The sequence below is a fragment of the Papio anubis genome, chromosome 12 (genome assembly GCF_008728515.1).
Source record: "Papio anubis isolate 15944 chromosome 12, Panubis1.0, whole genome shotgun sequence".
NCBI lineage: Eukaryota > Metazoa > Chordata > Mammalia > Primates > Cercopithecidae > Papio > Papio anubis.
The window spans coordinates 120,542,577-120,568,570 of NC_044987.1; the positions used below are offsets into that span (position 1 = coordinate 120,542,577).

The window sequence follows — 25,994 nt, forward strand, 5'->3', positions numbered from 1 at the left end:
GCCCATGGGCCAGGTCCAGCCCCACCTGCTTTTGTCCCTAAAATTTCCCTGGAGCGCAGCTGTGGTGGGAGGTTCTGTATCTGCGGCTGCCCTGGTCACTGGGGCAGAGTCAAGCAGTCGTCACAGTGACTGCATGGCCCAAAATATTAACCCCCAGCCTTGAACAGAAAGAGTTAGTCAGGGTGGGTGCGGCGCCTCACGCCTGTAATGGCAGCACTGTGGGAGGCCAAGGCGGGCAGATCCCATGAGGTCAGGAGTTTGAGACCAGCCTGGGCAACATGGTGAAACCCCATCTCTACTAAAAATACAAAAATCAGCCAGGCGTGGTGGCACACGCCTGTAATCCCAGTCACTCAGAAGGCTGAGGTAGGAGAATCGCTTGAACCCAGGAGGCAGAGGTTGCAGTGAGCCGAGTTCTCACCACTACACTCCAGCCTGGGTGACAGAGCGAGACTCTGTCTCAAACAAAAACAAACAAACAACAAAAACAAAAAACAAACAAAAACCGAGAGTTAGTCAGTCCCTGCCCTGAACAGTGGGGAAAGCACCGCCACTCACTGCTTTATCTCCACTCAGCTACGGCCCCACTTCCCCGCTGGGGGTTTATGGCCTCCTGCTGGACCATGATCTAGAAAACAAACTCCCTTTTGTTTCTGGGCTCCCAGAGGCCCAGCATGGACCCTTACGCTGGCATCAGGACCATCAATGTGAGAGAAGCTGAGGGACCTGTCCCCTGAGGCCTCCCTTTTGGAAATAGGGGCTCTCGTGGGACCGGAGCAGGATTGCGGGCAGGAGGAGAGGTTGTGGTGCCGAGGGAGTGTGGAGCCTGCACTGTAACTAGCCTCTCCCCGCAGAGCTTGCACAGAACATCGCCTGACTCTCACAGACCGTGGGGTACCAGCAGACCCACAAAATCCCCAAAGTTTCTAACCCCTAGCAAGTGCCTGCCCCCTCTCGCCCAATACCCCCAAGGGGCAGTGGTTTCTGCAGGGAGGCCAGTTGGGACCCAAAGCTCTGTTCACAAGGGACCCATCTTGTCGTACAGGGACGGGCACCCAGGGTGACTCCAGGGCGTCTTGTGTTTGGCTGACTGATGCCCTCCTGGCCCCCAAATCCAGGCTCCTGGGTCCTGTGGATGTGAGGGGCCTTGGCACACGCAATTGTGTCTAGGATCCTGGGATGGGAAGGATATCCTAGACTCCAGGACGGGCCCTGAGTGTGACCTCAGTGTCCTGGTAAGAGGGAAGCCAGAGGAACCTGACTGCAGGAGAAGAGAGGCCTGGAGCACAGGGGACGGCCCTGTGGCTGGGGAGGCAGAGGCTGGGCCATGCGTCCACAGCTAAGGAACAGCCAGAGGACACACGGAGCCTGGAAGCTGGAAGAGGCAGGAAGGAGCCTCCCGAGAGCCTTTGGCGGGAGCACAGCCTGCAGACACCCAGGTGTGGGTCCTCTGTAATTGTGAGAGAACAAATTCCTGTTGTCTGAGCCCCCAGTTTGTGGTCATTTGTCACTGGAGCTCCTAGACAAGGACACAGGCTTCACCCCTGCCTCTGGCTCCCTCTTTTTCCGACATCCTGCGAAGGTCTCTCTCAACAGTGTCGGAAGAGTAACCCAGCCAGCTCTGCCTTTCTGATCAAGTGTGTCGGGCCCCTCTCTCCGCCCCATCACCCTGCACATGCGTGGCCTCGGGTTTGATGCAGCCTCAGGCGTGAGGCCCTGCAAGCAGCTCCTGGCAGCTGCCCAGCTGGGGAGCCCCCCAGGAGGGAGGAGTTGATCCCAGCCTCCTGCCCTAAGAGCTGTGAAAGCTACGAGGTCCTGCATGCCCCTCCTGGCCAAGCTCTCCGGGTCTCATGGTGGCTGTTCAGAGGCATTCCCCTGATGGCCAGGAGTCACGTGAGGACAACCACTGCGGAAGGGGATGTGCGGCAGGTCCAGCAGGCACCTGGGGGCCCTAGTCAGTCCCTTCCATGATACATGGGTGTGGCATGCGCCAGTCAGATTAGAGACGCAGAGCCGGAATTAAAACTGCAAAACATGGCAAACAGAACGTGATTGTTTCTAGTTTCAAGAAAGCAAACAAAATCTCCCTGGGGAAACGGCATAAACAGGAACCAGGAAGTGACCATGTGCCCAGCTTCACACCTCACCCTGGGCAGGGATATAAAGGGCCCAGGCTCAGGGGCCTCCACATCTGCACCTGCCTCTCACCTGCTCCTTTACCTCCCGCTCCATTCTTAGCACACCAGAACCATGGGCTGCTGTGGCTGCTCTGGAGGCTGTGGCTCCGGCTGTGGGGGCTGTGGCTCCGGCTGTAGGGGCTGTGGCTCTGGCTGTGGGGGCTGTGGCTCCAGCTGCTGTGTGCCGGTCTGCTGCTGCAAGCCCGTGTGCTGCTGTGTGCCAGCCTGTTCCTGCTCCAGCTGTGGCTCTTGTGGGGGCTCCAAGGGGGGCTGTGGCTCCTGTAGCTGCTGCCAGTCCAGTTGCTGTAAGCCCTGCTGCTCCTCAGGCTGTGGGTCATCCTGCTGCCAGTCCAGCTGCTGCAAGCCCTGCTGCTCCCAGTCCAGCTGCTGTGTCCCCGTGTGCTGCCAGTGTAAGATTTGATGCTTGGCCCCAGGTGTCAGGTGAAGGCCGTCCTGTATCCCAGACCTGTGACACAGTTTTTAGCTGTGTCTCTCTGAAATATGACAGTCCCTGGAATCAGAAACAGAGCTCCGCTGGTCATGCCACGTCTTTGCCTTGAAAATCCACTCACCCTGTGCTCCACATCATCACCCCACTGGGAATCCTGGGGTGAGCCGTTTCCTCTGCTACTCATCACAAAGCTCACCCCACTCGCTGGGGCCAAACCATCCTGCCCTTCCCTTCTTCCTTGGAGAGCTTCCCTCCCCTGCCCTCCACCCTGGACAGTGCTGGAGCTCAGGGAGGCCCAGGAGGCAGCAGACACTCGGCCGTGCCCAGATCTGTGGCCTCTCCTGTGGACCTCACCCTCCCACTGAAAAGCTCTTTGTTATTCATTATCTGCTAAAGTCCAGCTGGATGCTTAGTCCTCTAAATAAACACCACCCCCCTCCACCAGTCTGCGTCTCCTTGAGTTCTTTCTGTGCCATGTCTTTCTACAGAGCCCAGCTTCTTTCTGAGCATGGGCTCCTTTTGTGTCAGCAGTGGGTGCTGGGTCCTCCTGGATAGAATTTGGATCTGGAATTGCCACAGTTCCCCAAGGGTCTGTGTGTACCCCAGTACCCACCGGAGTGAGAGGTTTCTTGTGAGAAAGATCTGGGACCACCTGGGATGTCTGCTCTTTTCCAGGAAGGTCCCGGGAGCCTAAGCAGGGGTCCTCCTGCAGGTCGGCTCTGCAATGCCCAACGTGGGGAATGTCTGCTTTTCTCCAGGGAGGTCCTGGGACCCTGAGAAGGGGTCCTCCTGCAGGGGATGTTCTGCATGATCAGTGTGGGGCTGGAGTGGTCCCCTCAGGAGCACTTTGTCCTCCTGAACCAGCTGACCCAGGGGAGACCGGGGCTTGTGTGAACCAAAGGCTCAGTTCAGGACGGTGCCTCAAACTCAGTCCCGCCTGGTTGCTCAGGCAGCAATGCTGTGAGACACCAGTAACAGACCCATGCCTCAGGGTGACCTGGCGGGGTCTGGCAATGGGCTGGAGTGCACCCTGTGATGGTGACCCCATGCCACCCCGACCAGGCTGCGGTGCCCAGCTGTTCTGCCCAACACTCACTGAGGTGTTGCTGGTAAGGTATTTTGTTAATGAGATTCACATTCAACTTTCAGTAAAGCACTTTGCTCTCCATGATGTACAGGGCCTCATCCAAGCATCTGACAACCAGGCAGCTACAGAAAACAGCACGAGTTCCATGGAACAGGATCCCACGGCCACAAAGTGAGGGGCTTAAAGCTATACAGATAGAGTCTTTCACTGTTCTGAAGGCCAGAAGTCAGACATGCAGGTGTCGGGAGGGCTGCACTCTCTCCAGAGGCTCCAGGGCAGGGCCCTCCTGTCTTTTCCAGCTTCTGGGGGCTCCAGGTGTCCTGGGGCATGTGACCTAGAAACCAAAAAGTATCTAGGACAGGCCTCAGTCAATTTAGAAAGCTTATTTTGCCAGGGTTAAGGATGCACCCATGACACAGCCTCAGGAGGTCCTCATGATATATGCCCAAGGTGGTTGGGACATAGCTTTGCTTTCATGCATTTTAGGGAGACATGAGGCATCAATCAATACATGTAAGATGTGCACTGGTTTGGCTTGGAAAGGTGGGACAAGTCGGGTGGGGAGGGGGCTTCCAGGCCACAGGTAGATAAGAGACAAACTTGCATTCTTTTGAGTTTCTGATTAGCCTTTCCCTGAATACACAGTTTACAGGAATAGTCACTCATGCCTTAGTCTGACTTAGTGAAACAATAGGGCAAAAGAAGCCATCGGATATGCATTTGTCTCACGGGAGCCAAGGGAGGACTTTGACTTCTGCCTGTCCTTTGTCCACAGGGAGTTTCTTTGTGGGCAAATAGTGAGGGAGAGATGTAGCTTTTTCATATTTGCAGTGATCTTATTTAGGAGTAGAATGGGAGGCGGGTTTGTCCTATGCGGTTCCCAGCTTGATGTTTCCCTTTGCTTTGTGATTTGGGGGAGTTTTTTGTTTTTGTTTTTGTTTTCCACATTCTGCATTGCTCCAACCTGTGCCGGCACCATCATAGCCTCCTCTCCACATGTGTCTGCGTCTCGCTTCTTGTCCTGTAAGTCCTGTGACAGCATCAGTCATGTGGAACCAGGACCCATACTAATGACCTTATTATAACATGACATGCACGAAGTTCCTGTTTCCATGTAAGATCACACTCACAGGTCCTGGGCATTAGGACTTCAATGTATACTCCGTATATACTTATATTAAAGTAGATACTTCAACATATTCATCCCACAACACACAACGTCTACCTTGCAAAAAGTCACCCAGTGCATTCTGTGCCATGCAGAAGTTTCTTGGGTTATACTGTAAGCTCATGTTAACACAACTGTTAGCCTTCCCAAACCACAGAGAACAGGTTATAAACTGTGCTGGAGGGTTGGGGGAGCAGGGGATGCGGCAGGGTGACCCCACTAGCCCTGGCTGCCTGGCAATCCCTCATCCCTCCTCAGATATCCCAATTTAAGACTATTTAACTGACAACTGCCTAGGGATATCAAGAATTGATACAACCTATTGAAGCAGGTTACCAAGAATTTGAAAATCTAAGATGGGAACAAAAAGGGGAGTTATGACTCTATAAGATGTAGTCCTATTGGCATGACTAATACATATATGTATTTATACGTTGTGTACACAATGTTGTACTACTGAGATATATAAAAGCCGGGCGCAGTGGCTCACACCTGTAATCCCAGCACTTAGGGAGGCTGAGGCAGGTGGATCACGAGATCAGGAGTTCAAGACCAGCCTGCCCAAGATGGTGAAACCCCGTCTCTACTAAAAATACAAAAATTAGCCAGGCACAGTGATGCATGCCTGTAATCCCAGCTACTCGGGAGGCTGAGGCAGGAGAATCACTTGAACCCAGGAGGCAGAGGTTGGAGTGAGCTGAGATCACGCCACTACACTCTAGCCTGGGTGACAGAGCAAGACTCCATCTCAAATATATATATATATAAGAGCTCTAACTAATTGGCTTAAGAAAATAAAAGGGCTTGAATCTAATATTTTATCAGGAAAAAAAGACTAGTCAAAAGCTTTTTCAAGTTTTATGTAACTTAAGTAAAATCTTTAATAAATAAGTTGTCTTTAAAATTATTGGTAAAGTAGTATTAGAAATGTTTTAAGAATTTCCAGCATACATTTTTGTTTGCATTTATTAGTCAAGCAGTTTCAAACTTATCCCTGCCAAATACTATAAGGTGTCAAAATTTGGCATAGGGATCACAAAACTATAAACCCAGCCCCAAACAGAATAATCTTTGCTTGTGTAATTTTAAAAAATAAGACATTAATATTTGTTTAATGAACATAATTACATCTTGAATTGTTTAGTAAAATTTCCATAACTTCTAATCTTGTGGCTTTAGACAGTCTAGTCCATGGGCAGTAAGGCGGTTGTTTGAGGAAAGGACCATCTTCTTTGTTTCAAAGATGAACTATAAACTACATTCCTCCGAAAGTGCAGGAATGAACAAGGACAGCTTGGAGGTTAGAAGCAAGATGAAGTCAATTAGGACATATCTTTTTTGATATCTCAGTTAGAATTTTGCAAAGACAAGTTTCATAACTTTAAATGATGACTATTATAGTTTTCAGAAATAACCTAGGTAAACAAAATGAAATAATTGGGTAAATGTAATGTGATAAATACTTGTAGACAAAGTTGTCATACTTTAGAATCTAAAGTTATATTAGATTCAATAATAGATATTGCTCATTTGGGTATTTTCCAGTAAAAATATATTGTAGGAAAACATCCTTTCTTTTAAAAAGTGTCCTTTTTAAAAAAGTGAACAATTTTTGTCTAATTCAAAGTTTTCTGAAGGTTATGTATAAAACAAGATGAAAGGAACCAGGAAATAAGAGAGATATAAGTAAAGTTATAGAAATAAAGAGGTAGTTTTTGGTAAGAAAGCCTAAAGAGAAATAATTTTATATGAGAAATAATCTTGTATGGCAAATGTAGTCCTAGAATAAAATGTCTGGTTGTTCAAGAAAGAGGGATGTTCAGAACAAACCAGAAAGTCCAAGCATGTCATGAACATTCTGTGTAAGCTACAATAAGAGGATTTACTTAAAAAAACTTTTTATATGATCAGGTTGTCTACAATTAAAGGAAAAGCATAATGGTCTTTCTAGAGATTGGGTCTGATGTTAAAAAAAACAATTACACACTAAAAAATTGGTTAGAACAATAAAATTTTCTTAAGGGATTTATTAATTCTTAATAAATTATAAGAGATTTTAAATTTTTAACTGAAAGCTGAACTTTTATTGCATCTCACTGTTTTCAGTTTTCTCTTTCCTTTTAAAAGGCACGAAATAGTAATACTTGCATTCAACTCATTTTCAGCTCATTTAAGTTTTTTCCCTCAAGTTTTGTTTGTTGTGGCCTGATGCTAACAAAGTTTTTTTTCTTTTCTTTTCTTTTCTTTTTTTTTTTTCCTGAGATGAAGTTTCACTCTTGTTGCCCAAGCTGGAGTACAATAGCATAATCTGTTCTGACTGCAACCTCTGCCTCCCAGTTTCAAGTGATTTTCCTGTCTCAGCCTCCCAAGTAGCTGGGATTACAGGCACCCACCACCAAGCCCAGATAATTTTTGTACTTTTAGGAGAGACAGGGTTTCACCACGTTGGCCAGGTTGGTCTCAAACTCCTGACCTCAGATGATCCACTCACCTCGGCCTCCCAATGATCAACATGGAGAAACTCTGTCTCTACTAAAAACACAAAATTAGCCTGGCATGGTGGCACATGTCTATAATCCCAGCTACTTGGGAGGCTGAGACAGGAGAATCTCTTGACCCTGGGAGGCGGAGATTGCAGTAAGCCGAGATCACACCATTGCACTCCAGTCTGGGCAACAAGAGTGAAGCTCAGTCTCAAAAAAAAAAAAAAAAAGATCTAAAGGAAATATTTTCTTCCAAAGTATTATTCTGTGTACTACAGAAGGTCTTTCCTTTTGTCTTTGGTAACTGGTCTAACAGATTTTTACGTTTTATCAAAATAATTTCTATGCCATTATTACTACATTTTGGTTTGCTTACAAAAAAACTGAGATTAAATTTTTTTTAAAAAAAATTAAGGTTATTACGTACATATATCTTTCTGTATGTGCTTTTAAAATCCTAGTAACGTTGAGTTACAGGGCTTTGACTCCAGAGTCTAAAAAGGACACCAAGTTCTGCTAAATCTTAAAAAGTGACAGCAATTCAAGCCTCATTTTCAGGCCCTGCAGAAGATGCCAATCAAAATATACTGCACTCCTGAGACACAGGGTAAGAAATTAAAGCTGTTCAGCTCCTCAAGGCCCAGGGACTATCATGGAAGAGCTGGGCATGTGAGATTGTAAAGGTTGATTTTGAGAGAAAAAATAAGTTCAGTTTATCTATAAATTAACCACTAATGTCAAAGGCACACTGATGCAAGACCAGCATGTGGGCCCTGTGTCAGATTAACAAAGTTTTCTTGGCCGGGTGCGGTAGCTCAAGCCTGTAATCCCAGCACTTTGGGAGGCTGAGACGGGCGGATCACGAGGTCAGGAGATCGAGACCATCCTGGCTAACACGGTGAAACCCTGTCTCTACTAAAAAATACAAAAAAACTAGCCGGGCAAGGTGGCGGGCGCCTGTAGTCCCAGCTACTCGGGAGGCTGAGGCAGGAGAATGGCGTAAACCCAGGAGGTGGAGCTTTCAGTGAGCTGAGATCCGGCCACTGCACTCCAGCCTGGGCAACAGCGCGAGACTCCATCTCAAAAAAACAAAAAAAAAAACAAAAAAAACACAAGGTTTTCTTGAAGCATTAACTGACTCCTTAATAAAGGTTATAAAGTCTTATGAAAGTTATATCTTATGGTCAAGATTAAAATTTTGTAGATTGTTTATAAAATTTTGGAAAACAAATTTAATTAGCTTCATGCTGTTTTTATTAGGGCTTATTGTTTGGAAAATTAATTCTCTTTTCTCAAAGAATGAAGGTTTTTACCTTTTTTTTTGAAATCCTTGAGTTATGACTTTGTTCAAATGAATGACTTATTTTACAATGACCTGTGATCTTATTTTGTGATATCAAGTGTTTTAAACCTCTGTTTGGTTTGACAAACTTCCCAAAATTAAATTATAAGTTATGTCTTTTTCTGACGTAATTTATCTGTTAAGATATTAGATTCCCTAAAGTCCAAAAATAACAAATTTGGCTTATTTGGTATAAAAATTATACAGGAAGCATTGTCATATACAAAATGGTGTTTGGTTTTTTTGGGGGGCTGCATTTGTGTAAATATGTTATTGGTATGTGTTTCACAATCATGAGAAACTCCTATAATTCTGATATGATGTAATACACATTATCAGTAATAATTATAATTGTTATGTTAAGTTATTGTGTGCCACAGAGGTAACAAATTTCCTTGTCAATTGTGTCTTTGACTCTGGCTGTGTTAAAACTTTCTGTCATCCATGAACAATTGTTTTCTTGTTTTGGTCCTCTTTAGAAGGTGATTTTATAACCAGCTATAAAACTCTAACAGGTGCTCCTGAATGCAGGTTTCTGATAACTTTGGAGATTGTGACATCAGAATAGAGGAAAAACTTTTCAGAACTCATGAAGAACTGAAATGTTCGTGAATATCAAGCAGAACACGAGTTAACTGTATGGACTGAACTAATAGAACACTTAGGTAATGTTTTTAACTTTTTGCTTAAAATGTTGCTGAGCCTTTGTTTTGTTTTTCAGAGCCTTTTGAGCTACTGACAGCTTTTAACAATTGAGTATACATCTATGAACAAAATTTGGAGCATATTTGTTTCTCTCTACCTGATTTCTCCAGAATTTGGAACCTATTTGCGAGTATTCTTAACTTATAGCAATATAGTTATTTGCATAAGTGCAGTAAGAATCTGTTTTCATTTGTAACAAGACACAATTGGAGAAACAGTTATTTTACCAAGACTTTGAGAGGAATGGTGTGCTTTCCTTTAAGGAATCAAACTTGACTTACAAAACCAATAAAAGCCCCTTGGGGAAATTGTCTTCATTACGTGTCTACACAGTCCCTACACAGAGTTCCTGACTTGTGGTAAGTAAAGAATGTCACTTTCTGACAGGCCCAGGGTCCCAAGTTATCCTGGGACCTGAAAAAGAGAGGAATTCACCCTCTCTTTGTACAAATCCATGGCTGGGCTCAGCTTTAAAAAAGTATTATTTGAGATTCCTTCTAGGGAACAAAGTTCCATCAAAGCCCATTTTAAAAGCCTATGTAGAAAATAATTATTCTTGCTTCACTTTACACAAATAATCTGGTTAACTATAATAAAGCAAATCGATCCTACCATGATGTGTCTTTAGTAAAAACAGGAAACTGGAGAGAGAAAAACTATGTGTCAAAAACTATAGTACACCCGTCATTAGATTCTAGTCCTGCCTAATGTTTTTCAATTTTTCAATTTTTTTCTGCAGTTTGGACTGGATGCTAATTTTTCTAGGCCACAAGACTTCTAAGTAAAGTTGTCAATATTTTTCCTTTTTCTCCCCCTGACTTTTCTTAATGTGGTGTTGCTGAAACCTAAGCTGTGCTTTCTTAAAGCCCTACAGACTGAAGCTGGAAAACTTAAACTTCAGAAGAAAATAACAGCAACCTATTTACATACATAAGCCACTTTCATATCTGCCTACTGATGTATGGACTTCAGAGTAACGTGGCCTATATTGATGTCCCAGGATTGGCCTTTTGTTTGTTGTTGTTTTTCTCCCTCTCCCTATTTTCTCCCTCTCCTTATTTTCTCCTCTTAGGACTTGAGACTTCACAACCTTCTAAAAATGAACTTTCCTAATAACCCAGGACCTACCTATCTAGGCAGAAACCATCCTAGCCTTGAGAGATCAGATGAACTCTGAGACCAGGGACTAATTATCTCCTAAAATGCTTTCTCCAAAATATTTTAAAAAAGAAAACAGGGGGAAATGTGAGAGGAAAATAAATCTTGGAAATCTTGGGGCCCCAAAATCACTAAGCTAAAGAGAAAAGTCAAGCTGGGAACTGCTTAGGGCAAACCTCCCTCCTTTTCTATTCAAAGTTGTCCCTCTGCTCAGTGAGATAAATGCGTATCTGATTGCCTCCTTTGGAGAGGCTCATCAGACACTGAAAATAATACAACCGTTTGTCTCTTATCTACTACGACCTGGAAGCCCCTCCCCACTTTGAGTTGTCCCATCTTTTCTGAACCGAACCAATGTTCATCTTACATAGGTTGATTGATGTCTCGTGTCTCCCTAGAATGTATAAAACCAAGCTGTTCCCTGACCACCTTGGGCAGATGTCATCAGGACCTCCTGAGGCTGTGCCATGGGGATGCATCCTCAACCTTGGCAAAATAAACTTGCTAAATTAACTGAGACCTGTCACAGATTTTCAGGGTGGGGACCTGGATTGTGGGAAGAGCTGGGCTCCAGGATGCTACATGTAGGGAAGATGTTATTTTCTTCTCCACATCCTCTCCTGCATTTGTTCCTTTTTGTCTTTTTGATAAAAGCCATTCGCTTCATTTCTGATGTTTGATGCTGACAGCTTTTAGGCTGCACTTCTCCCTTTCCCTCTCTGCCCCACATCAGGACAAGCTTACAAGAAAGCCTGGTGCTTGTTTCTTGGTGCCAGCAAGAACTCCACCCCATCCCTGGGCACCCCCAAGCTAGCCCCAGACTGACTGCCACCCGGTCCCAAGCCCGTCTGCTCTCCCTGCTCTCTGAAGCCACTTTCAAGTCTTCATGCAGCCACCCTGCTGCCACCAGAAAACTGCACCATGTCAGGAAGGAACCTTGTCACACACGCTTGGTGGGAGGCTTCATTGTCTTGACTCCCAAACTAAATTTTAGGAGGTCGTCCACCCTGTCTTCAGTGTTAGGGGAGAAAACCTGCCTCTATCCACACAATGAAATTTAACTCAGCAGTAGAAGGAAGTGATCTGTTGGCCCATGTTACAACTTGGATGGATCTCAAAGATGTTATGCCAAGTGGGGAAAAAAGCCAATGTCAGATCAGGTGCAGTGGCTCACGCCTGTAATCACAGCACTTTGGGAGGATGAGGCAGGCAGATCAAGAGGTCAGGAGTTCGAGACCAGCCTGGCCAATATGGTGAAACCCCATCTCTACTAAAAATACAACAACAACAACAAAAAATAGCTGGGTGTAGTGGTGTGTGCCGATAGTCCCAGCTACTCAGGAGGCTGAGGCAGAAGAATCGCTTGAACCCAAGAGGCGGAGGTTGCAGTGAGCTGAGATCATGCCACTGCACTCCAGCCTGGGTGACAGCGAGACTCTCTCTCTCTCAAAAAAAAAAGTCAGCGTCAGATCGCAGCGTCTCATGTACTATCCCAGATCCACAACATTCTGGATGTGATCAAACTACAGGAAGACCACATCAGTGGCTGCCAGGGCTTGGGGTGAAGGGAAGGATGTAAGTGAGGTGTTTCTTTAGGGCAATGGAACAGTCAGTGTCTGCACTGTGATGGTGGTTCTTTGAATCCTCATGTGATAAAATTTCATAGAACTAGACATTAAGAGATCCACATAAAAACAGGAGAAATCCATGTAAGTTCTGTGACTGAGTTGACAGCCTCATGCCAAGGCCTGTTTCTTATTTTTTACAGTGCATGACAGTTGTAGTGCAGGGTGGAGAGTGGGTGTTTACTGGGGCCGAGTCAGCCTGGGAAGATGAGGAGTTTTTGGAGAAGGATGGTGGTGACAGTTGAACAACCATGGGTAGGGAACTGAAGTCACTGATCTGAACATACAATTAGAAGTGGTAAAAATGGTAACTTTTACGTTGTGAATATTTATATCAGTCTGTTCTCATGCTGCTATAAGGGCATACCCAAGACTGGGTAATTTATAAAGGAAAGAGTTAACTCACAGTTCAACATGGCTGAGGAGACCTCAGGAAACTTACCATCATGGTGGATGAGGAAGCAAACATGTCCTTCTTCACATGGCGGCAGCAAGGAGAAGTGCAGAGTGAAGGAGGAAGAAAGCCTATTATATAACCATCAGACCTCATGAGAACTCACTATCAGGAGACCAGTATGAAGGTAACCATGCCCATGACTCAATTACCCCCACCAGGTCCCTCCCATGACATGTGGAGATTATGCCAACTACAGTTCAAGATGAGATTTGGATGGGGACACAGCCAAACCATATCAATATTTTATCAGAATTAAAAGACATTATCATGGGGGCACTGGGTGAATGCTACACAGAAGCTCTGTCCTGCATCTTCCTGTGAGTCTCAATTTCAAAATTTAAGTTTTTTTTTTTTTTTTCAAGTGTCTCTGGGTTTCAATGATGAGTTATCACCCTACTCCTGCTCCCCACTTCCTGCATGGGAGATCAGACCCACCCACCTCTGCCAAGCTCCCACCACCCATTGCTCTCTCATGCTCAGCCTCATCCACACATAGCAGCTCCCTCAAGACCCCAGCTCCAGCTCCAGCCCATGCCCCTTCTTCCTTTCTCCAGGGCACACCTGCCCTCTCTGTGCCAGCCCCCAGGGCTAAGCTTTCCCCACAGCACAGCCCTGTCTGGCCATGCTCTATGAGTGCACAGAACATGCTCTATGAGTGCGGCAGGGGCTTCAGTGTCCTCCTACCTCCCTCACAACTCCCAAAACTGTGCCACACTAAAGGGTCTGCTGGCTCTGTCTGTACAAGGAGCAGACTCCTGAAACGTCGAGGGCACCCAGACTTTACCCCACCCACCACAGAGAGAGAAAGAAAGCTGGGGTCCTGGTAGATTACACTTATCTTGGAGGAGGGCTCCTCTGAGCTCAGGGCAGTGGCCCCTACTCCCTGCCAGCCTGGGACAGATACAAATACATTCCACAAGCCCTCGGCATTTGGAGAAAACAGCAGGAAGCTGAAGCCCCAAACCCAGTGTCCTCGGGGGGTCAAAACCCTTGGCCTGAAATCTGTTTTCTCATTGCCTATCCACAGCAGGCATTCATTCTACACTGCCAGACCTGGGTGGATCATTCGGGTACAAACAGATATTCTGTGTTTGTTTTGTTTTGTTTTGTTTTTGTCGCGACATTTGATAACAGAAAAATCCAAATTCTCCCAAAATATATTTAAAGAGGTTTATTCAGAGCCAATATGAGGGGCTGGGCTGGGTTACACAATCTCTAGAGGTCCTGAGAAAAGGTGCTTGAGATGGTCAGGTTACGACAGATATTGCAGCTGAAATCATAAACCAATGTAAGGAAGGTAAACATTGGTTCAGCCCAAAAAGGGAGCTTATAAATCATAGATGGGTTTTAGGCATTCTTTAGTTGACAGTTGGCTGAGAGTGTTAAGCTGTTATCGAAAGGCTTGAATTCAGTAGAAAGGAATGCCTAGACTGAGAGGCCAGGCTTATGGAGACCGTGGTTCTTATTAAATAGATGAATCCTCTTAGGCAGCACTCACAGAGTAGATGGCCAACGTCCCTTGTCAGACCTCAGAGGTGTCAGGCTCTCAGCTAACCTCCCCTAGATCCAGGAAAGGTCTAGAAGGGAGAAGTCCTGGATCTGTTAATGGAGATTCTCTACAGATGCAAATTTTTGCCACAAAAGACAGCTTTGTAAGGCCATTTCAAACTATGTCACAGAAATGTATTTTGGAATACAATGTTTTGATTTCCCCTCCAGAGTCTGCTACCTGTCATGTGATGTTACACCAGAGTCAGGTTGAAAAGTGAGTCACATTATATAGGGTTAATAAAAACCCATCTGATGAGATGTTATGGTTTGTAGGGTACAACTCCACAGGCCAGATAGGAATTTGGGCAAGAGAAGAAAGGTCACAGTTTAGTCCTCATATTCCTACCATAGCTCTTTTCTCAGAGGTCAAGAGAGCCTCGGAAAAGAAGCTCAGAGGAATTAGAGAGCAAGGTCAGGGGTCCCTGGAGGACCACACTGAGGAGTCTGAGTTCAGAGGAGAGAGGCACATCAAGAGACAGAGTTCACGGACAGATGAGAAGCCCTCGCCACAGACGACAGCCGTGTTGGGGAGCTAGCAACTTGGAGGCACTCCCCTTCACACTTCTAACCTGTGGTCAGTCCTGCAAGCAAGGAGTTGACGCATGCCCTGTGCACATGAAGAATCTGAGCGTCAAAGGGCCTGTGCAAGACATACGGTTTTAAAGTGTTGGCGTAGTCGCCCAGTGAGTTTTCCTTGCCTTCTACCCAGACAGAGTTGATTGATCAAGATGGGGGAATTGCAATGGAGAAAAGTTTCAATTTATGCAGAGCTGGTTGAACAGGAGCCCAGAGTTTTATCGCTCAAAACAATCTCCCCCAAAATTCTGAGACTGTGTTTTTTTGTTTGTTTGTTTGTTTGTTTTAATAACTTGACTGGGGGCCAGGGATGGGAGGTGCTGATTGGCTGGGTTGGAGATGGAATAATAAGGGGTCAAACTGGTTTATTCACGCTGTCTTCTGTTCCTGGGTGGAATTGCAGAACTGGTTGAGCCGGATTTCTGGTCTAGATAACACCAGTTTATGCATCAGAATGCAGGGCCTGAAAAATAACTAGAGCCCCAATCTTAGGTCTTACAACAGTGATGTTATCCCTACGAGCAATTGGGGAGGTCAGGAATTTTGTGAACTCTGTCTGCACCACTACTAAGCCATAATTTCTCATCTTGTGGCTAATTTGTTTGTCTTACAAAGGCAGTCTGGTCCTGATATGGTTTGGCTCTGTGTTCCCACCCAAATCTTACATTGAATTGTAATTCCCAGTGTTGGGGAGGGACCTGGTGGGAAGTTATTGGATCATGGGGGCGGATTTCTCCCTTGCGGTTCTCATGATCGTGAGTGTGTTCACACAAGATCTGATGGTCTGAAAGTGTGAGGAACTTCCCCTTTGCTCTCTCTCTCCTGCTCTGTCATGATAAACATGTGCATTGCTTCCCCTTCACCTTCCACCTTGATTGTAAGTTTCCTGAGGCCTCCCCAGCAATGCTTGTTGTACAGTCTGAGTCTATTAAACTCTTTTCTTTATAAATTACCCAGTCTAACGTAGTTCTTTATAACAGTGTGAGGACAGACTAATATAGGTCCCCAGGCAAGAAGAGGGTTTATTTCAGGAAGGGGCTGTCATCATCTTTGTTTCAAAATTAAAGTATAAATTAAGTTCCTCCCAAAGTCAGTTTGGCCCACACCCAGGAAGAAAAGGGCAGCTTGGAGGTTAGAAGCAAGATGGAGTTGGTTAGGTCAGATCCCTTTCGCTATCATAATTTTCTCAGTTGTAATTTTCACAAAGGTGGTTTCACTGGGATACTGGTCAGACTCAGTGGAGTCAGTTCCAAGACTCATGCTCATTCTCCAATGTCAAGGAGGTTCTGTGCAGCCACATCAAGGATAGGAAAGGCCCTCGTCTGCAAAAAGAAGAGCAGAGCCCTTCATCATGGGCTAAACACAGCCTCGGTTCCCAGGCACCAGGGGAACTGGCAGACATGGGGACCACAGGGGTTCTTCAACAGCAAAAACGATCAAGTTCCCAAGGTTTGGAGGGTCAAATCCTAAAAGAAGGTGTTTACCTCTGCAATGGCAAAACAGCGGGTGTCCTGGCTCTTTCTGAGCTTGTGAGTGTCCTGAGATTATTTAACATTAAACATAATATTTTTGCGCTCTAAGAAATACACAAAATATTTTTTACATAAACGTGAGGTATAGACAGTTGTCATCTACATGTCAGAGAAGGCCCCAGTGCCCTGGAGACCCGAGCTCTTTAGCAAGTAGGAGGTTGTGAATGGTGGCATCACTGCAAGACTGAGGCAAGTGTTATGAAGCAATTTGGAGCAATTTCTTTTGCAGGCAACTCCGACCTAAAAAGGCAAAGAGCAGGAGGAGGGTTAAGAGAGAGAAACTCACCTGCACAGAGCCCCCCACGCCCACTGAAGCTGCAAATTCAGAGAGCAGTGAGGCTGAAGCCCAACACCATCACCCACTCATCCACACCAGTATCTGAATTTCTCAGACTCTGGCTCAGAAACATGGGTCAGTCCACTGAAGCCCCCAAAGAAAGACATGAAGATTTGAACAGGGAAGGAATATGTGAAGCACACTCATCGCAAGGCGTCCCCAGAATGGAGCAGAGTTTGGCCTTGAAGGTTTGGAGAGGAAAACAATGTAGAAGTAGGAAGTGAGTCACATGGGCAAAGCAACATATGAGTTATTTTAAAGGAAACACAATTTCCCTGGGGAAAGAAAGAACACAAATAGACACAAGGAAGTGACCATGTGTGTAGCAGGACCCTCAGGCAGGTATATAAATGGCCCAGGCTCAGGGGGCTCCACACCTGCACCTCCCTCTCACCTGCTCCTCTACCTGCTCCACTCTCAATCCACCAGAACTATGGGCTGTTACAGTGGCGGATTTGCTCTGGGAGGCCGGCTCCGGCTGTGGGGGCTGTGGTTCCCAGCTGTGGGGCTGTGGCTCTGGTTGTGGGGGCTGTGGCTCCAGCTAATGGGCTGGCTCTGGCTGTGGGGGCTGTGGTTCCGGCTGCTGTGTGCCTGTCTGCTGCTGCAAGCCCATATGCTGCTGTGTGCCAGCCTGTTCCTGCTCCAGCTGTGGCTCCTGTGGGGGGCTCAAGGGGGTTGTGGCTCTTGTGGGGGCTCCAAAGGGGGCTGTGGTTCCTGTGGAGGCTCCAAGGGAGGCTGTGGCTCCTGTAGGAGCTCCAAGGGAGGCTGTGGCTCTTGTGGCTGCTCCCAATGCAGTTGCTGCAAGCCCTGCTGTTGCTCTTCGGGCTGTGGGTCATCCTGCTGCCAGTCCAGCTGCTGTAAGCCCTGCTGTTCCACCTCAGGCTGTGGGTCATCCTGCTGCCAGTCCAGCTGCTGCAAGCCCTGCTGCTCCCAGTCCAGCTGCTGTAAGCCCTGCTGCTGCTCACTCAGGCTGTGGGTGTCCTGCTGCCAGTCCCAGCTGCACCCAAGCCCTGCTGCTCCCAGTCCCAGCTGCTGTAGCCTTGCTGCTGCTCCTCAGGCTGTGGGAGGTCATCTGCCAGTCCCAGCTGCACCCAGAAGCTACTGCTGCTCCCAGTCCAGCTGCTGTAAGCCCTGCTGCTGCTCCTCAGACTGTGGGTCATCCTGCTGCCAGTCCAGCTGTTGTAAGCCCTGCTGCTCCTCAGGCTGTGGGTCAACCTGCTGCCAGTCCAGCTGCTGCAAACCCTGCTGCTCCCAGTCCAGCTGCTGTGTCCCCGTGTGCTGCCAGTGCAAGATCTGAGGCTCTAGTGGGAAACCTCAGGTAGCTCCTGAAGATCTGTGCTTTCCAACAAGGGACTACCCCTGAAGCACATCCCCTTCCGGATCTGAAAAATGACTCCCTTGGCTCAGGGCCTTTTTCCAGCCCTTGAGGAAATGGAATGAACCACTCCCTGCCCATTCCCTGTAAGGATACCCCAAGACCCAGGCACTTTTGCTCCTCCTTCCTGCATGCCCCCATATGTCTCAACCAGACAGCACTGGGGGCAGCCCTCATGCCAAACAAGAGCCTGAAATCCCCCTTCTTGATAATTCCATGGGAGACTGCCAACGCTTCTTTCCTGTGCCTGCCAGGAGCTCCGTGGCATTTGCAGATGGATGTCCTGCAACCCAAGTGATCACATGTATCTGTGGAAATCCAAAATGGATCTGGGTGCAGCACTAAATAAATTCTACAACCCTCAGCCTTGGTCTCACTGACTTTTCTTCCAGCCTCTCTCTCATTGGCAAACTGGCCACATGTGCTTCCCCTCCCTCCCTGATAGCTTATTGCTCCCACTGCTGTAACTGTGTGCCAGGCCCAGCTCCCATTCCAGAAACAGTTGTTGAACTGATTGATGAAGGAGTCACTAGCAGTGTGTATGAATGAATGAAGAACGAGTGAATGAATGAGTGAGTGAGTGGGGATCTCTCATTAGTACACAGGGAGCCCCAGCTGCGTCTCCGTGGGATTCAGTCTATCTTGGTTGGAATTGTGGACTCCTGCTTCTTCCCCGTGGGAGGATATGTTTGGGAGAGAAGGAGATCTTTGCCCTCAGTGCCTAGGAAGGGGTATAATGGGTGGTCTCTGTGTCCAACCAGTTCCCAGTTTGTGGGTCAAGCCAGGAGAGGGGGAAGCGAGACTAGAATCAGCTGTGTCCCTGAGATGCTCTGTAGGACAACACTGGAAACTGTGCTGCTTCAGGGATCCAAGACGGTGTGGCTGAACACAGGCTGAGGTGCACCCTCCATCTCTGGGCTCAGAGTGAGGAGGGAATCCAAGTGTCCACAGGCTTCCCAGCTTTGGTTTGGCACAGGGAGGAACAGAAGGGACTTCTTTCAGTCTGATAAAGGGCATCTACCCACAGTGAACACCGTGATTAACCGTGGAAACCTGGATGTTTTCCCCTAAGATCAGGAACAAGAAAAGAATGTCCACACCCACCACTTCTATGCAACATTTCACTGAAGCTATAGCCAGAGTAATATGATAGGAAAAGAAAATAAAAGCCATCCAGGTAAGAAAAAAGGAAGCAAAACTACCTCTATTCATAGAAAACCTCATTTTGTATACAGAAGATGCTGAGGGACACACACACACAACTATTAGGGCCAGTAGCTGAGCTCAGCAGAGTGCAGGACACAAAGACTACACACAGTAGTCAGCTGTGTTTCTATACAACAGCAAAAAGCAATGCAAAAAGGATGTAAGGAAACAATAAAATTCCTAGCAACAAATGCAACCAAAAAAGTACAAGACTTGGACACTTAACACTACAAAACACCACTGGAAGAAGTTAAAGAGGACCAAAGTAATGGGGGAAAAATCCCATGTTCATGTATTGGAAGACCTAATATTGTGAAGATTGAAACTCTCCGAAAAACCATTGTTCTACCAATTTAATGCAATTCCGATCAACATCTCAGATTTATTTTTTCACAAATTGACAAGTGGATCCTAAAATTCATGTGGACATTCAAGGGACCCTGAATAGCTAAAACAATCTTGAAAAATAAAAGCAAAGTTTGAGGACTCGTGTTTTCCAATTTCTAAATGGGCTGCAAAGCTACAGTAATCAGGACAGCATGGTTCTTGCATAAGGATAGAAAGATGGATCAATGGAGTAGGTTTGAGGCCTTTGAAATAAAGACTCACAATTGTGGTCAATGGATTTTCACAGGTACCATACAATTCCATGGGAAAGAAGGAATTTTTTCAACAAACAATGCTGGTGAGACAACTGGATGTCCACATGCAAAAGAATGAATTTGAATCTTGACCTCATACCATATTCCAAACAAACAAAAAAAAATAGAAAAAAATAGATAAATGACCTAATAGTAAAAGCCAAAACTAGAGGATTACTAGAAGCAAAACAGGTTAAGTTTTCATGACCTTGGAGTATGAAATGGTTCTTAGATAATGACACCAAAACCACAAGGAAAAACTAGATTAACTAACTACATCAAAACGAATAGTTTTTGTGCTTCTAACAGCACTATGAAGAAAATGAAGAGACACCAACAGAGTGGAGGAAACTACTTTGAAATCATATATTTGATAAGAACTTGCATCTATACATATAGAGTTCTTGCTGTTCACACACACAATCCAATTAAAGACTCAGCAGAGGATTTAAATAGGCATTTTCCAAAGAAGATATACAAATGGTTAATAAGCACATGAAAAGGAGCTCAACATTGTTAGACATCAGGGAAAATCAGGGAAATGCAAATCAAAACCACAATAAGATAGCAGTTCACATCCTCTGGGATGGCTATTATCAAAAAAACAATAAGAAGCACTGATGAGAATGTGGAGAAATGGGAGCCCTTGTGCAATGGATGAAAATGAAAAATTATACCACTATTTTGAAAAATAGTTCCTCAAATGTTTCATGTAGAGATACCATATGACTCAGCACTTCCACTCTTAGGTAACTACTGAAGGGAACTGAAAACATATATCACATAAAAACTTGTATGATGATATTCATAGCAGCCTTATTCTCATTTGCCAACAAGTGGAACCATTTAAATGTCCATGAACTGATGAGTGGGTAAACAAAATGTGGTATATTCGTACATGGATATATTCATGTTCTGGATGTTATCCCCATATCATCTTTAAATTTTAGTGTTTTAATGTTAAAAATGATAGACAATTATAGAAGACAACAAATTACCCATAACCCCAGTCTCCAGAGTGCTAACATTTTGGTTGCTCCCATGTAATTTGTGTATTCGGGCATCTCATGACCTCTCTATTACCCAAGGCCATCATGGTGTTCTGCTTGCCAAGGCACGAGCTCTTCACTGGCCCCATAACAATGACCCGAACCTCCGTTGTAGGCAGAGGGTTGCATTTCCCACCTGAGTCTACGTGGGACTCCCCAGGGCCTTGTGTGTTCCCCATGCCTTGGTGGAGCGCACCCTGCTTCTCCCCCAGGGTGTGTCTGCAGCCCCTTTCTTGCCTCCTGCCATTCCCATGGGTTGTGCCAAGAGAAGCTTTAGGGCAGCCAAGCTCTTCCTTCTTGGCATCAGCTAGAGGTTCCTACAACTTCTAATGGTTGGGGGCATGGTGGGGAGAATTCATTACTTCTTCTAGCACTGCTCTCTTAAACATTTGTGTTATCAATAGTTTAGAAAGGTTGTTTTTAATTTCATAGCTCACTATTAATAACTATGGTAATTTTTAGGGTTATCAAATTTGGGGAGATGTCATCAGATTGCTTTCCTATATGAGCTATAATATTTGGAAGACATTTGTGAAAACCAGCTCTGCCTCTGTACGTTTCAAACCTTGTTTCTCCTCCTCTGCCCACAGGCAGCCACTGGAGGATGCCTGGTATCATGACACAATCTACAATCTCTGGTCATTCATCTTTGTGTCACCATACTGGGGCAAATTGTCACAGTAGGAGTATTCCTGGAAGTCATTCATCCTCTAAAGGATAAGAAATTATTGGAATATAGCGGGAAAGGACTCTGAATTCATAAAGGTATCCCACTGAACCAGCCCCAAAATGACTAACGCCCCAGCAATAACACTTTACACAAAGCCTGCGTTGGGCTAAAACCCTAACCCTGGTGAGTGCCCTTGAATAGATACACTTAGATTGACTTTCTCTCATTTCTTATCCTTCCCTGTTTCAATTTCCCACACTCTGGACAATGAGATGGGCAGCATCCTGTGCCTGTGCTGGCGTGTAGGCTGTCTCCTCTCGGACAAGCTCACCTGTTTCTGTTTGTGCTGTTCTGGGAGCCACCTCTCTTGTGGGCCTGGGGATGATGGTGGGGCCTTGAGTGGCTGCTGCTTCAGATGAAGTCACTGAAAGGGGTCTTTCTAATGGAGATGGGACCACCTTAGCTGGGGGTGGGTGGGTGTGAGGGGGTGACTAGGGCGAGCCAGGACAGGCTGCTTAGAGTTCAGGGAAATTTGGGGATTCTAAGTTTTTGGCTCACCTGTGTCCACCCAGATGATTTCATCCCAAGAGTTTCAGCAAATGCCTGCTCCTCGCCAGTCGTGTCCCTACTTTATAATTAGCACCTGATTGCAAGGCTGTGCGTTTTAATTGCCATTACAGCTTTGCAGCCTCCATAGTCAGGTGTGGGTGTGATCCCCAGCCAGGGCTGCTCATAATAAAAGATGCCGACACCCCAGGGTGCTCTGATTGTAGTTATGGGGTTTTTTAAAAATTTTTTCATTCTACCAGTTTTTATTTCTTGCACAATAACATCGTGACAGCCATAAACAAAATAATTTTGAAAGTAAGGGAAAGTTGCCCATAATCCCTTTACTCTAAAGCACCAAGTTCTTATATTCCAGTCCTCATGAAAATTCATTTGTTTGTCTGTTTTTTTACAGAATTGCGGAAAAAATATTTGACAAGGAAATATACACCAAACCCAGCTCTTTTGTTTAAAAGCCAATTGTAAAAACACAGAACGAATCAAATGACCTGGTTTAACAGTGGCTAAGAACAATAGAAAAAGACGTTGTTTATTTGAGTTAAATTCGAGCTCAGGATGAGGCTAGAGTGTGGTGTTGCTGCCAAAACCCACTCTGTGGTCTGAGGGTGGATTCGTAGCCACACAGTGTCCAACTGAGGGGTGAATGATCCCCTCCTCATCAGCTCATGCTGGTTCCTTTAATGGACTTTTTTTTTAGAGCCGTTTTAGGTTCACAGCAAAATTGAGAGGAGTGGGTCACGACATTCCCTGTGTTCTACAATGAGAGAGCCTCCTCAGAGCCCGAGGCAGTGGGCCGCTCTCTGGGGGTCCCCAGGGGCTCAGGGTGTGGCTGGCCTGTCCCCAACTCAGGAGAGACCAGGAGTTGTCCAGTGGTTCCTTCATTGGAAGTCCCTGTGGATGCCTCCCACGGACCTGGATGTTGAGGGCCCATGATTTCCACAGAACATTGGGGAGCCGGGATGCAGGGCCCCTGTTTCCTCTATGTGTGCCCTGGACACCCCAGGCCCATGGGACAGGCCTGGCCCTGCAACCCCACCAGGGCCCTGACACCAGGCTTGGCCTGGCCTTGTGATGAGCAAGAGAAAAGGCAGGTCCAGAGACACCCCCTGCACGGGATCGCCTGCATCCAACCCCATGACAGGCAGTGGCCAGTATGGTGTGGAAGGGGCCAGGATGGCACCCGGCAGGCTGCCCTGCAGCCCCAGATGGCTCCTGGCCTCAGGAAATTAATATCCATGGGAAAACTGGTCACTTGGAGGCTGCCAGAAGGAAGGGTGAGTGTCACGTTCCCACAGTCATGGCCAGCCAGCAGCATGCCAGTAGCCTCTGTCTCAACCTGTGGGACAGGGACCCCAGACAGGGCACACGTCCCAGTCCCAGAGGGTCCTGGCCTGGTGCTAACCCAAGCCCTGTAAACGGAGGGGCACCAGGGGCGCTGTGGGCACCCAGCAGCAGCCAGGATGATCATGCAAGGGACCGAGTCTTCTATGGCAGTGGCCAGACCCAGAACTTGGCCAAAAGCAGGGCAAGCCCCCCGGGACAGAGTGGGTGCTGTGCCTGTGCATGCCCAGCAAGGCCGAGCCAGTGACGCTACCAGGTTCCATGAGGCGAGGGTGGGGCAGGAGCAGGCTGCCCAGCCGCCAACCTTGCCCACTCCAGGAGGCAGGGATGGCTGAGCTCCTGCACCCTTGTGGCCACCACCAGACCACCGATGGGGCAGAGGCCTGAGGCCAAGCAGTCAGTGCTGGGGCCCTGCTTCCAGGGTCTACAAACTGCTCCAGTCCAGAGGGCCAAAGATAACTGGGCACGTGAGGGCCCAGGAGGTCAGGTGCCTACTTCTGCCATCCTTGGCAGGTGCATTTCGTGGTCAGAAAAAGTCAAGAAAGGTGACGCCTCTCAGGTGTTATTATGAAGAACTCTCCCAAGACACATCTTTTTTTACATTTATTTTTATTGTATATATTCATGGTGGACAAACATGGTGTTGTGATAAACACATACACAACTGAAATGATGGCTACCGTCAAAAAATTAGTATCTCCAACACCTTCCATGGTTCCCTTTTGTATGTGTGTGTATGAGTGTGTGTGCATGAGTGTGTTGGATAAGTGTGTGTATGAGTGTGTATGCATGTGTATGAGTGTGTGTATGATTATGTGTGTATGAGTGTAAGGTGTGTTTTTAATTATATGTGTGTGGGACTGAGTGTGTGTTTGTATGTGTGTATTTGAGTGTATGTGTGTATGGTGTTTGTATGTGTGTGTATGAGGGTGAGTATGTGTGTATGATGTGAGTATGTGTGTGTATGTGTGTGTGGTAACAGCACCCGGAGTCTTCTCTCAGCACACCTGCAGCACACAGCACCTGTCACCTGTAGTTCTTGCACTGTGCACTGGACTGCTAGGCTCCCTCTCCTACATAACTGCAAGCCCTTGGCCTCTTCCTCCCTCTTTCCTTCTTCCTCCAGACCCTGATAACCACTGTTCTATTCTATGTTTCTATGTATTTGACTTTTTCAAAATGTGAAATATATACATACATCTATATATGTATATATGGAATATTCTTCAGCTTTCAAAAGAAGGAGATCTGGTTACTTGCAACAACATGGATGGATCTGGAGAACATCACACAAGGTGAAAGGAGGCAGACACAGAAGGACAGACACCACACGCTCTCCCTCACACATGGAGTCTACAGGAGTGAAACTCACAGAAGCACAGAGTGGAAGCATGGGAACCAGAGGCAGGGAAAGGGGAAATGAGGCGGCGCTGGTCCAGGGGTCCAAAGTGTCACTTCTGCAAGATGAATAAGACTTGGAGACCCAATGCACAGCAAAGTGACCACAGGTAACAACACGGTGTTTATTATGTTCTTAAAATGTACTGGGAGGGTAGATACTAAATGTTCTCACCACCAAGAAAAGAGAGAGAGAGAGAGAGAGCTATGTGAAGTGGTGGATGTCTTAATTGTCTTGACTGTGGTGATTATTTCACAATGTAGACATATATGAGATAATCCAATTTTACGTCTTAAATATACACAATAAAAAATAATGAAAACAACCCCCAGTGCCAGGCCCCACAGGTACCCCCACCCAATCCTCCTCCTTGCACATACAATGTATAAAAGAATAGATGCACATATATGATTGGGTATTGTTACCAATTAGAATTTTATTATCCACATTTCTTTGCAACTTAATTTTTTTCACTAAAACCGGTATCATGGTTGCCTCTCCTAGGAAGTAGATCTGGGTATAAGTCTATGTTTCTTTACGCTCGTGCATATTCATACATATGGATTTTTTCCATAAGTAGGATCACACATACTGGACTCACTTTTCATTGTCATTTTCTTTTTGTTGATTCCCACACACCTTCCCCACTCCACCCAGCCACTGTCCTATGTGCCCCCAGGTACATATTCAACATATGTGTAAAAGATATTTTTATTGTTTGCTACTAAAATAAGATCCTACTGTGCTCATTTCCCTGCATCTACATTTCACACTAGCCAGAATCTTGAGGAAATTTCTCCAAGTCCACCGGTACAGCTGCAATCTAATATTTTAGTGGGCATTACTTTTAGTATTCATCTTCAATTTGCTAGGATTCTTTTTCTGACACTGCAAACAATGTATCATACACATATGCGTATACATAAATATGTTTACATTTACTCTTATTTTCAGTAATTTCAAGACTAATAGTATTGATATTACCTAATTTTATTAGATACGGTTTAAAAAAAAAAACTATAATAAATTATATCCCCAGAACAATGTATAAGAGTACGTTTTCCCTGCAATTTCACTAGCAATAGGTGTTATTATTC

The 25,994-nt window shown here is 46.1% G+C and overlaps 1 protein-coding gene across 1 annotated transcript; it reads right to left on the reverse strand.

Annotated features, from left to right (window-relative positions):
* Positions 1-411: 411 nt before the first annotated feature.
* On the reverse strand, positions 412-21,099 carry LOC110741309 (nuclear transcription factor Y subunit beta-like). The gene is given in 5 exon segments (XM_031653973.1): positions 412-2,121; positions 2,123-2,469; positions 17,318-17,646; positions 17,752-17,950; positions 20,955-21,099. Coding segments are annotated over 5 exon segments (1,077 nt in total). The 3' UTR covers positions 412-2,064.
* Between the last annotated feature and the right edge of the window lie 4,895 nt (positions 21,100-25,994).